The sequence below is a fragment of the Danio rerio genome, chromosome 8 (assembly GCF_052040795.2).
Source record: "Danio rerio strain M-AB ecotype USA chromosome 8, GRCz13ab, whole genome shotgun sequence".
Taxonomy (NCBI): Eukaryota; Metazoa; Chordata; class Actinopteri; order Cypriniformes; family Danionidae; genus Danio; species Danio rerio.
The window spans coordinates 32922663-32936468 of NC_141028.1; the positions used below are offsets into that span (position 1 = coordinate 32922663).

General features: G+C 34.3%; 2 protein-coding genes across 7 annotated transcripts in view; one reads left to right on the forward strand and one right to left on the reverse strand.

Moving 5' to 3' along the window:
• The window catches only part of gucd1 (guanylyl cyclase domain containing 1), an 11699-nt gene extending 1584 nt beyond the window's left edge, over positions 1–10115 (reverse strand). Inside the window, 5 exon segments of one of the 5 annotated variants that reach the window (NM_001077162.2) lie at positions 2758–2999; positions 6735–6826; positions 7039–7204; positions 9322–9403; positions 9790–10115. In NM_001077162.2, the coding sequence (NP_001070630.1) occupies positions 2758–2999; positions 6735–6826; positions 7039–7204; positions 9322–9403; positions 9790–9796 (589 nt within the window). In that variant the 5' untranslated portion in view covers positions 9797–10115. 5 annotated transcript variants of the gene reach the window in all.
• Positions 10116–10834: 719 nt separating this feature from the next.
• On the forward strand, positions 10835–13435 carry snrpd3 (small nuclear ribonucleoprotein D3 polypeptide). 2 transcript variants are annotated; one of them, XM_087263095.1, is made up of 4 exons: positions 10835–11051; positions 11124–11269; positions 12206–12398; positions 13246–13435. In XM_087263095.1, the coding sequence occupies exons 2-4, from the start codon at positions 11144–11146 to the stop codon at positions 13308–13310; spliced, it is 384 nt and encodes a 127-aa protein (XP_087119221.1). In that variant the 5' UTR covers positions 10835–11051; positions 11124–11143; the 3' UTR covers positions 13311–13435.
• The last annotated feature ends 371 nt before the right edge of the window (positions 13436–13806 follow it).

Sequence of the window (13806 nt, forward strand, 5' to 3'; positions counted from 1 at the left end):
AGAAGTCCCAGAAGTCATTGTGGCTGAATAAAGGAGGTGGGAAGTGCTGCATTTAATATAGATTTGTTATTAAAGTTCAGAGAGAGAACTTATTTATCTCAGGAGTTTCCCTAAATCAGGGATGTCCAGACTCGGTCCTGGAGGGCTGGTGTCCTTCAAAGTTTAGTTCCAACCCTAATCAGACACACCTGGGCTAGCTAATCAAGCTCTTACTAGGCATTCAAGAAACATCCTTGCAGGTGTGTTGAAGCAAGTTGGAGCTAAAATCTGCAGGACACCGGCCCTCCAGGACTGAGTTTGGACACCCCTGCCTTAAATGAAATGGTGAGGGTAAACATTACCATGAAAATCTTAATAGAGGCATAAACACATTAAGGGTGTTTATTTGCTGAAATTCATATTAAAATCAGTTTTATTAATATTGTGTAGAGCTGTGAACCTACACTGGTCTCACAGTTCGGTAACGATTATCATGCCATCAATTCGGTTCAATTGGATATACCGGTGCATCACAATGCATTGACGATGCTTTTCATACAGTTTTATATTTTCTTCACAGCAGCAATTCTTGTATTAAAATGTATAAATATATTAATATTTATATACTATTTCTAATACAGTTTTGTCCTTTAATACAAACAGTCAGATATATAAACTGTATCTTTAAACATAAAACGGCAGCGGCAATCACAGCTGATCCATGATCTACCGTGGAGAAAATTCTGCAGACACGTGCTCGTGCCTGTATCCAGAAGTATCGCTGTAACAGCCAAGAGGAGAGGAAACATTACGCCAGCAGGTCCAATGGGCCACAATGAGAGAGAGAGAGAGAAATGGAGTTTACTTTCATTTTCTCAATCGCAGTGAAATAGGTGATTCTGCAGTAAATGTCAGTTGAAGCGTTGTAAATACTCACGCTCACCTCCATTGCCATAGTAAGCTACGGGAAGATAGCACGTATGAGATAAATAACGTCAGTACATAATAACCAGTTATGATTATTTCTGAACCAATGCCGAATTGTCCAAGTCTGCATCGCAGTGCACCGAAGAAATAATTAATTTTGACACCCCTAATATTCTGTAATGTATATTTGTAAGGTCTTTAAGCATAGCTGAGAAAAGGGGGAAAACAGATTGTTGCATGAATGCTGTAATGTTTAAATAATTTTCCATTAATGCGTGAAGGTCATTTGACCATCAGGAAGAACACAGCATCTTATTTCTCTCAGGACACGTTCTCTGTTCTCGCGGCCTCCAGAGTTCGTTCTTTACGAGTCCGTTCTTAGCATTCTTGGGATTGAGAAACAGCCTTTGTCTAGGCCCCATCCACGACTCCGAAATGTTAGCATAGACTCCACCCTGAGTCTAACGAGATACTTCCAATTAGATGCATCTGAATATCCTTTATACTACCCATACTCATTAGAGATGCCCTGATGGGATTTTTTTTGGCCTATACAGATTTTACCCAAAATAAAAAATAATATTAATTTGGTCGATACTGTTATTGGTCAACTGCATACAGTACTATACCTTATTAGCTATTTTTTACCTCCATTAAATACGTTTTACTGAATATGGATTAAATCTTAGATAGATTTCTGTTGAAATTTATGATTGTGATTGGCTGGAAGGTGTGCAATAAAATGCACAGATAATTTCAGTCATGATCACAGCTCAAAATTTCCCTCAAACATTAGTAGCAACTATAGTAACTCAACAACCGTTAATCAACCAGATTTCTGATATGCTTAAAAATATTTGCGAATCATTAGCAAACACATGTTATTATGAGCTATTAGATATGCCCATGTCATTTACACTGATTATGTACAATCTCTCTCCAGCGCACAATAATTATACGTTTATCTGCTCCAGAAAAATAAAATATCGACTCACTAAAGTGTAGTCAAGCCAAAACTAACCATGGTTTGTTGCTTTACTGACACATACAGTATCAAACATATTAAATAAATTTGCTTTGTTGAATGTTGGATTATTCAAAAGATGTGAAGCCCACTTTCTCTATGTGATTAACAGGCCATCAGTTTAGGCATTTTTCATATTACTGCCAATAGCTTAAATTAATCCAATGTTGGCAGACAAATATTGGCAAATAATGCAGCGGATACCTAATAATGATACTAGGACTGAACAATATATAGTTTGAGCATAAATATTGCAATGTGTGCATCCACAATAGTCATATCGCAGGATAAGATTATTTATTAAATTGTGACAGATAAAGATATTGAATATTATTATTTTTTATTATTTTATTTTATATTTGATTGTTTAACTTATGTACTTGAATACAGTTAGACTCCCCAGTAAACTATAAGCAGTGTTTATTCCACCTTTTCCAACACACCATTTTTTAAATAATGCTGCACCAAACTTAAAAAGCCAGCTGCAAACAAAATTAAGGTCTTACTTTAGCAAATTTAACTTTATAAAAGTATTTAGCACAGGACTGGATTTGTGTTTCTCTGGATCAGTAATTATTTGGATTATTTGATTCATGGCAGCTGATTTTAGAAAAAAAAATTACAATTCAAAAATGGAAGGGAGATTATTATGACTAAAGATGAATAAAAAAGGATAATAAATAATAAAACAAACACTGCAGTACTTCTTAAAAATTAAGCAAAAATTTAAATAATTGATACTATGGTTCGAAATCTGATTAAATGTCATCCATTTTCATTTCAAAAGCCAGTAATGTTTACGCCAAAGCAAACTTCATGGTACATACGGTCGGAGTAGGCGGGATTGTTGTAGAAGATACTGCTGGTTTTTCGGTTGAATCCACACACTACGACAAAGTGGCCCTGGTAATCTGGCTTCCTGCAGAAGCACTTCTGTCCCACAGGCAGGAAACAGCAGTATTTGACAGGCGTGGAGCAGAGTTCACACACCAACAGCACTGCATTGACCAGCACGATGGCCACATGACCCTGCTCCAGATGACTCTGAATCTCCTGAACCGTAACAGAGCTGCAACAGAGACACGTGATCAGATTTCTTCATCCAGCACACAGATCCAGACTGTTGGCATGTGGTAGAATAGAATGTTGTAAAGAAAACTCAAGATATGATTCAACTGGAAAATATATGTGTTGAGTTTAGTCATACTTTTTTGTTCACTCAGTCCAGTAACATTTACCAACAACAGTGACATTAAAAGAACCATCAAGGACAAGGTGGTTTACCATTTAAAAATGCTAATGGATACTGGCATAAATGACTTCTTGTTAGGCCTGTCACAAAAATCAATATATCGACTTATCACACAACACATGGACATGACCGCAATCATTTTTGGTGATACGATATACATCACTAATTCTAACAACATTCTAGCTGATCTATCTCTATGGAGGTGTCAGTATAATTAAAAAAACACTATTTACTACAAATTAATATAGTATATTTTCATGTGGGTGGCTGAAAACTGAAAATAGATCTGGTAGCAGAAATCGCAGCCTCTGTTACTTCTCACCTTGAACTTGTTTTGTTAACCTTTGTTATTATTTATTTAGGATATATACGTTTTCATATTTTTATTCTAATGCCTAATTATACCATTGTTAAAATGACTATAATTCAATGAAATATTCTTAAGAATAAAATATTCTGTGTTCTTTTGAGTGCGCTTGCACTATGATGCTATTATATTGTAATTCAGGCATGAATGAGTGGCATAAAATGGTCTTAAAATTACAGTAATTTTGTTTATTGCAATATATTTAGTGAAATATATCGTAATACAAAAAGAAGATATTATGAGAGGCCTAATTGTCTGTATTACAGTACTTCATAAATTGGAAATAAAACATGATTTGGATCATTTGCTATATTGTGCATTCCTAAAAAAAAATCTTCAACTCATAGGTTTACTGAAGTGATGTATACTCTCATACACCCATCACTTTATTGAAAACTTTGAAAAGACTGACAAGTTGTGTTTTTGATTAAACTAAAGGATTGTCATACCAAGCTTACATACCATAATTTAGTAAACTTCCGAAAACTGCTCAATGAAACAGAAACAAGATTTCTTTTCAAGTGCCAAATCAGTCCAAGTTTTCCTAAATAATATAGTCTTTGTTGGAACTGAGCAGAGATAAATGCTTAAATGTACAGTATGAAATAGATTTTTATTATCTTTGTTTTTTAAAGGGGGAGAACAAGTAATATTACGTTTCAAAATACCTGTATTCCAAAATAATTACATTTCGTAGATAAAACAATAACTTGTCACTTTCAAATATCTATAAAGCATTTACAGGTGCAAAAAAATACTTCTTGAAAATGTAACTACAGAATATTGACTGTTTGATGCTGTAATGTTCATCTTTTAAGCTGGGTCCAGAGGTCTCTTTACCATATCTGGCATAGTTTGAAAGATTGTAGACTAGTAAGTAATGATTAATAGACTTTTTATTATTTTTTAAAAGAAACTTAAGCATTAGATGATGGTAAAGAATAGGTGGAACTGGGCCTGGAGTTTTTAATACCAGCTAATAACAAGGGCCAGACGGAACCTGTGGACATTTTTGGTATTTCTGCGGAGAACAAAAAATCTGCAGATTTCTGTGGAATTATTTTTGGAGTATTATAACTAAAACCGCAATATATTAAATAAAAGATTATATCTCTTTAACTTTTATTTAATGTTTAAAATGTAAATCCAATTAGATTTACCTTATTTGGTAAACAAAGGAAGTCTCTCATTTAATATATCTACTAAAAGACAGAAAACATTACTTCACAAACTGCATTGTACATCAATCAGATGAACATCTTCATATTAGTCAATAATATTACTGTAATTTAAAAACTGAATATAGATTTACACACATTAACTGAACTAAATAAACAGAATTAAAGGGCCATGAAACCCCCTCGTTTCAGCAGGGTGTTTTCACACCTGTACTTTGGAAAAAGTCAGAAAAGTCCGGTCACTAAATGCGGTGAAAACCCTACACGAGGTTAAAGTTTGGTTGTGGTGCTGACATGTTTACACTCGGTGCAATAGTTAACTTAGTTCGATACGAACAAACTGAATAAACAAAGAGCACTGGCCGCTCATTTACAAAATCTGTAGAGACAGGACAATCACCAGCAACTAGAGCCACGTCTTTATTAAGAGGAAACTACAAGCGAATCCGGATCTCTGCGTTTTCAGATGAGAACAGCTCTCAGGTAAACAATATTCCTCCTTAGACACGTAAGTTAAGTTATTCTTGTCGAGCGTCGCGTACACTGTTAATCCACGCGTGACTCCAGCTGCGCTCTCACAGAGAGAAAAATGAAAACAAAACTTAACTGCAGCAAACTATAAAAGCAACACTTCACGCTTGTTTTGCCAACACAACGTGGCGTCTCTGTCGTCTAAACACTGTGACAGTAATGAATATTAATGAAGTTGCACAATAGAGCGTGCTGATTGGTTTGAACTAAGCCTTACTCATGCATTAATGCAGCACACTCTGAGACGTAATAAGACACACTCTGGCACAGACGCCCAGTCTGCACGCTGGAATACACGCTATTATGTCATGACCGTGAAGCAGCTTCAAAAATTCGTTTCAAACCGGAAGTACGAATTTGCTTGAAATAATGCAAAAACAACCAATTACACTTTTTAGTGAAATATATGTGTCCTAATAGTGTTTTTAGCAGTGTGGGACACATATACGCCTGTCAACAGCTCAAAAAATGTGTTTTGGTGTTTCGTGACCCTTTAATGATGGGCTAAAAATCTGCAGAAAATCTGTGGAATTTTGCATGCGCAGATTCCGTGTGGGCTGACTAATAACCAATATATAGTGCGCAGCATAATTAAGTACACCCATTTTGTAAAGGAATATTTTTATCCATTTCTCAGTGAATATAGGCAATGTATTCAAACAAAACAGATATATTAAAATAATATTTTAGTCACCAAACAATTTTAGAAATTGAAAGAAATTCAAGCAAATATTGCAAAAATACAACCTACAACATTTTAACTACATTTTTACTTATTTTTTAAACTTGTATTTAATTTTTTTCTATAACATATAAATTTGGGTGTACTCATTTTTGGACTTTTATCACAAGTTTTGTTAGACAAGCTCCAGATTTGGCTTCAGTACTGATTAATCTAATGTTTATGCATAAATATAATATTGTATATCTTCCTATGAAAAATATTAATTTAAAAGATAGATTTGTGAGGGGTGTACACACACACACACACACACACACACACACACACACACACACACACACACACACACATATATATATATATATATATATATATATATATATATATATATATATATATATATATATATATATATATATATATATATATATATATATATATAGTCCTGGAGGACTACCACCTCTGTACATTTTCCATGTCTTGTAAACCAAACACATCTGAATCAGATCATTAGCAGAGAATGAAAGTCATGTAATGGGTGTGACAGAAAAAGGAATCATCCAAAACATGCAGTGCTGGTGGTCCTCCAGGAAACGTCGTTAAGAACCACTGGTTAAAAAACTTTTAATGTGCAATCAAATAGTTATTAGAATATTGTAGAATATTGTATATTCTTGTGATTCTGTTTTTTTTATATATATAAACAGCCTGTCATAGTTGTGTTGTTTTTTTGTTTTGTTTGAAAGTGAGTCTGTGTTTATTTGAATATAGGGGTTGGGGGTTAAAAGCCTCACCATTTTTTCACAAGGACTCCTTTACTTTCAGCCTTCAGAAAGAGTTCATTCACCCTGTCCTCCTCTGTGTCGAAATGCTTTTTGTAGAAGGACTAAAGTAAGAGGAAAAATGAATCAGATGCCAAGCTAACAAGTTACAATGATGATTATAACTAATTATAATCCTCCAACTAAAAATGACAGCACTTCAGCTATAAATGTTACGACCCCAGACTGATGCTTTCTTGGAAAAATGAAAGCATCCATAATTTAACACTCAGCTTGACAGTAATGGATGGCAATGGCAGTTTGTCAGCTGGAATACCTGGTTCCTGAAGCCCTTGTCAACGCCGAGCGTCTGTGTACAGAAGCAGTGTCTGACCCCCAGTTTACACATGAGATAAGCCAGGTCAATAGTCCACACGCTCTCTGTGAACTCCAAGTCCATACATGCTCTCTGAAATTCCTCTTCACTCACTGGATTTAAATACCTGTGAGCACAAAAAACAACAGGTTAAAGATTTATCACTCAAGTAACTGACAAAAGGAGTAGAAATAAATAGACAGAAAACAAATATCTGGTGTCCCCAGTATTTCCTGCATTTGGAGTACAAGTAAAAGTGTGAGTAAGAGTTGAAGTTCAGTTTAGCAGTTCAGTGTGGTTTAATTTTCACTGCTGAAGGTCCAAACACTGAAGAGCAAATCCATCGATGTGCAGCTCCACAAGTCCTAACCAAGCAAGCCAGTGGCGAAGAACAAACTTCATCAGAAAGTGAAGGGGGAAAAAAAAACCTTAGGAGAAACCAAGCTCTGCTGGACACGACCATTTCTACTCTGGCCAAACTTCGTGTGCAGAGCCGCAGCCTAGTCGCCAGAGGCTGGAAAATGCTGGACGTCCATCATGGAGAACTGCAGGTGTGAGTAGGTCACCCCGGAATCGATGCGAAGACTCATCTGACTCCTTCATGACCACCACAGCATCAGCTCAGGATACGGCCTGGTCCAGGATTATGGATACCTTGGCATAATTTCTTCACAGGTCTTGGATACGCATATTTGTGCTCCATAAACATCAAAATAAGCTAATCTCACACCGATAAAATATCAGAAATGACCATTAGTTGGATTAAAGCCGTACATGTTCAAACCAGAGTCGGGCAATGATGGAGAGAAAGTGCTTACCTATTCTTTTGGCAATTTTAAATAATATCTTAAGACACATTTATTTTTTTATCCCTGGCTTTTACCAATCCCTAGTATGTTTCCTGCAATATTCTGTTCTGAATGTGAAGTTCAACCAATTCTGAATTGAATCAAGTATCGCCGTATAATAAATTTTGTTTCAGTATATAACACTTCACAATCTTCTGCACAATTTCAATCAATTTCAGCCCCAATTTAAATTCAATTTAATTCATGCATATTTCTATAAATCTTTTACAATGTAGATTGAGTCAAAGCAGATTAACATAGAAGTTGTAGTGAATTGAAAACGTGCCAGTCCAGTTTTCAGGGTGGAAGTTCAGTTTAGTTCAAGTCAGTTTGGTTTGGTTTAAAATTTCTTCAGTGACCTGAAAGTAAGAAGTCTATGGAAAGATTCATCGGTAATGTCTTTCAGGCCAGATACTGTTAATCACCAAATTTGGGTAAAATTGGTTTTATATTCGCACATTCAGACTTTCCCCTTATATAATTTTAGAAAAGTATACTTTCAAATTCTAAATAGACATATAATTTTAGCAGCTAATGAATATCCAAGTAAAACATTGATCAGTCAATCAAATTGTGCTAATGTTGTTTTGAAATCATTCTTGCATGCAATTTCAGATCGAATATTCAAAGTAATGTGGTAAACGACATAGGGAGCATGTCACTAGGCATGGGCCGGCATAAGATTCTGACAGTATGATAACCTTGGATAAAAAAAAATCATGGTATTTTGATTACTACTCTTAAATATATTTTTTGTAAATGTCTGTGTAAAAAACAAAACCTTTTTTTCCCCTTTGAAAACACTATATTTTATTTTTAGAAACATTTATAATATTCTGGAACAGTGAACATGTCAGGATAAATTATTTAAATGAATCATCGACTTCTGCTGTCATTATTGGTTTCAAAAACACACATTTCTTTAAAATTTAAAACAGCATCTTTGGAAAGTTTTTCTGCTGAAGATATGTTGCCCCAAAAAAACAAAACAAAAAATGTAAATAAAAAAAATCATATACTTAAGCATGGTATAACAGACAATTTGGGCAGTTTAAAACCTTGACTTTTTCCAAACTGCGGTATACCTTGAAAACGGTTACCGTCCCATGCCTACATGTCACTGCTCAAAAATGAACGAATCTGCGAATATAAAACCAACTTCACCTCTATAATCTCCAGCTGTAAATAGAAATGGTGACTGCCGAGTGGTGAAGTGTGGAAATGTGCAGATTAAGGGGTAAAAGCATGTAGTAAGATCCCATTCATATATCACTTGGGGAGTAAAACTGAGACTTGGAGAAAAAGGCGTAAACCAAAACAATGTAACTTGGCTGACCTTGTACATTTATACAGCACTTAAACACGAAAAAGGGTCAGATTTATGATTGATACTTACTCTAATACCATTCTCGAACAGGCCAGGCCACAATCCCAGTGGTAGAGCTGCCGGATGACCGGTACATTTAACATCACATCATCTGGTAAAACAAGACCAGAAAGGGAGATGATAAGGTCGTTTTCTTTTGTCAGCTTTAGATTTATTCTTATTATCACGATGTTGCATTATTAACAGCTTGTTTTGAGAACAACTTTGTTTTGGCTGAAAGCTGAATCATACATTTAGAAATCTATTAAAGAATATATTTATCTAAATTCAGCAAATATATACAAACAGACGAATAAGAAAACATCGAGATAAATGTGAACACATCATTTTAATGCTATATATCCGGGATACGTTAACGTTAGATGTGTTGTGTCCACTGTGTGTGTTTGAGAAGGATTATGATTTAATGCTAGTTCGGTTAATTCGTTACCAGCTGTTTAAGATGTTTCATTTCAATGTCACTGAACACAAACTCACCGTTCATGATGCCGGGTGTGTGTTTGTGTTTCTCTCTCTGCTGTTGTGTTTCAGTGGTGTTTGTAAGAGAGCATGAAGACTGTGTGCTAGCGGGTTTAACGTTAGCCCGACAGCCGTCGCCCTCCTGTCCTCCACATCGGACGGGTTAAAATCTGTCCATTGTTAGCCTAGTTAAAACTGTTGACGGACTGTTGTTGAAAAGCGATCAAACTGCTACAAACTCGACTCGTTTTGCCCACGCCTTGTGGTGGTTCGCAGTCAGTGGTGAATGTTTTACTTCCTCTATGTCAATCCAAACCACAGCGGGCGAGCGGCAGCTCGCTCAGAACAGATGGAACAGCGCGCTCTGCTGGAGAGACGACGAATTACAGTAACACTACCAAAAAAAGAGTCAATATATGGGTAAAATATGTACAATTGTAGAATATTTGTTACAGATTTTACAAAAATAAAAGTAACAATTTCATAAATGATACATACAGTTATTTACTTATGGATATACTTATTTAAATATAAGTTAAATATAGCTATAGCAGTGTTGGGGAAAAGTTATATATTATAGTTTGTAGTTACTTAAAAACAAAACGTAACTAAACGTGTCAGTTACTTTTTAGGACGCATTGTGAAAATAAATGTGCTTTGTTATTTTATTGTAGAGATAAGGTGATCTATCTATCTATCTATCTATCTATCTATCTATCTATCTATCTATCTATCTATCTGTCTGTCTGTCTGTCTGTCTGTCTGTCTGTCTGTCTGTCTGTCTGTCTGTCTGTCTGTCTATCTATCTCGTTGGGTATATTCAACATAAAAAAGACGAGACGAAAGAGATTATTTGTAGAATGTCCAAAGAGAAAAATAAGGAAACAATATAATCAAATTCTAACTGTACTGGAAGCATAACAAAAATATCTTCTAATGGACCCTTTTGGGCAGATCATGGCTGAAACTTGTGTAATGAAACATGATTGTATAGGTTCAGTCACACCGATAGGTGGCAGTGCGCGTCTCCAATACAATAAAAATCCCGGAAATCTACCGAAACGAAGTCAAATTTGTTTGTGGACGTTTAGTGCACGTTTGGGTAAGTTTTTATTCTCCTTAAAGCTGTATCACGGTTTTGTTTATATGTACATTTACAATAAAATAATTTACTCTAGTGTTAATGTTTTTCCGCTTGCTTGTAACGTGTCTCAAGATATTGAATAATCCATTCATTCATTCATTCTGTCTACACATCTTTCTTTCGGCTTTTCCCTCTTGTAATACAATAATTTTCCTTTTGTCGTATCTTCTCCAGAATTTCCGCAGCGTTTGATTTTTCTCTTTTGAAGTTTACAGATAGTTTGTGGAAATGTCGATCGGAGTGCCTATCAAAGTTCTTCACGAGGCTGAGGGACACATAGTGACCTGTGAAACCAACACTGGCGAGGTTTACAGAGGCAAACTCATCGAGGCAGAAGACAACATGAACTGCCAGGTCTGAGACAGAACTGCCCTGTGTAACAACAGACGCTGCAGGCACTAATACTTCTTTTCATGCACTTGTCATTTTAGACTCAAATCTTTCTAAAGTCTAATGTAATAACGATATTTAAAATACACACTTGAGTCATTTTGTATTACATTTGATCAATTTGTGTCTGCAGATTCCAAATACCATTTATATATTTAAAAACAATGTTCCGCTACAGTAGCTTTTACAAACACACAACTTTAGTTTTATTCATTTGTATATTCTGAAAGTTTTCATGCCCGACTATATACAACAAATAATTGTACTTTTTTTAATCAGTGTTTTCTACATTTGGAGTGACAAAAAGAGATTGACCGATATCCTCTTTAAAAACCTAAAACTGCAACGTGTCAGAAAGAAACGTGTATTTTGAAGTGTCATATTTCACTTAAAATTTAGAAATGTCCGCAAATTATTGTATTTTTCATTTAAAAAATGTTTTATCTGTTTTTAAAAAGTCTTAACCTTTGTAAAAATCCTAATGTAGTGAGTCAATTGTAGGAGTATGATAATAACTATTATTAAATGTGTTTACCCTAGTTTTCACCTTCAGTGTCTTTAACTAATATCAATACATAAAATTAAATGTATAATGATTTTTCGAAATGAACAATGTTTTTACTGTAAAATGTGAAGGATTTCTTTTGTATTGTCTCTTGACAATTCTCAATTGAAATTGAAGTATGAAGTTTCATTTATTATTTTTTATTATCCATATTATGTTTTTAATTGGTATTGATCTTGCCATGAAATAGCCACAAGTTTACAAAAAGATAACTTTCTTATATCTAGATATAACTATATAAAGACATATCTCAATCAATCCTTGCATTGGACTTTTCTTTCTACCACTGGAACTTTTGTCTTGACTCTTTGTATTTGATCTTCAATGTCTTTCAGATGGCAAACATCACAGTCACATACAGGGACGGTCGTGTGGCTCAGCTGGAGCAGGTGTATATTAGAGGCAGTAAGATCAGGTTCCTCATCCTGCCTGACATGCTGAAAAATGCTCCGATGTTAAAAAGTATGAAGAACAAAAATCCGGCAGCTGGTGCCGGTCGAGGAAAAGCAGCCATTCTCAAAGCCCAAGGTAATTACAGCGGCTTCAGCCCAGATATTCTTTTGCTAATTTGAAAAGGTTATAATTCAGCTGAAGGACATAAATTCATGAAGTCCTGGCATTAAATGTTACATGCACGAAAACAAAAGTATCTTCCACTGTAGTTTTGTTCTCTAGTACAAATATTTAAACCTGTTTAAATCAAGTATGATTTACTTAATATGCAAAAGTAAGAAATAAAGTCTTGCTTTCTAAAAATTCAAACTAATATATATATATTTTTTGCTTAAAACAGAAACTAATATCATTAGGTAATGACTTGTTTTTCCCATTAGAATTAAGTTACCAGGCAGATATTTGCTCTTGTTTTATTAATAAACTTGATCAGTTTCACAGAAATTATGCTTTTCATCTTTAATTTGGCTTTCCAAGTAAATTTATCCTGATTCAAGAATCATTTGCACTGAAAAACAAGAAAGAAACGCTGAGGAAAAACAGAACTTTTTTGCAGTGTGATCAAAAAGCACAGTGAACTTGAGTTTGCATATTGGATTGTTCGGGAGTTATTTAATGCAGTAAATTCGTTTGTTTTGGGAAAATTAACAAAATGAAAGATTATGGAAATAATTTGAAGGTTGTTTTTTTTTTTTTTTTATCAATCCCTTTAAATATACATTTAAAATATTATTTTGATGTTTTGTTGTCTCAGTCTGTTGATACAATATGTGTTTTTGTAACATTTGTTTTATTATCATAAAACGATCTTGGTTTATGAACATACAATAGCACTGCCATCTAGCTTCAGGGATTAAACTTTTTTTATTTATAGTTTAATGAATCCGATATTGATACTTTGTTTCCATTATTGTTTACGCAGTGGCGGCCAGAGGACGTGGTCGTGGTGGACCAGGACGAGGAAACGTTTTCCAAAAAAGGCGCTAGTCTTACTGATGTATCTTTTTAAATTGTTTTTTAAAGTTTCAACTTTTTTTATATATATAAATTTGGTCTGATTTTATTTTATAATGTTCGCTTGATGCTTTGTGAAATAAATGGGTGACTTTTGATATTTTCTCAAACATGTTTTTTCTGGTAGGGATATTTTTGTGTGTGTGTGTGTGTGTGTGTGTGTGTGTGTGTGTGTTTAAAATTTCAACATATTTTTTTAAATGTGTACATGATATTAATAAATGTATAAATAAATAAAAGTATTAATATTATTAAATAGTTACTACATTTAAAAACTGCATTACTTAAATAGTTTTAGCAGATTGTTTTTCTCATCATACACTTAATTGACTTTAGTCAACATAGAACTTTTTTTTATTTTTTGACAATTATTTGCACTAAATTGCTTTGAGGATCTGAAAAAAATAAGCTTTGAAAGTGCAGAATAAATAAATAAGGCTTGACATTAAGCAAGAGTATTATCATCTCC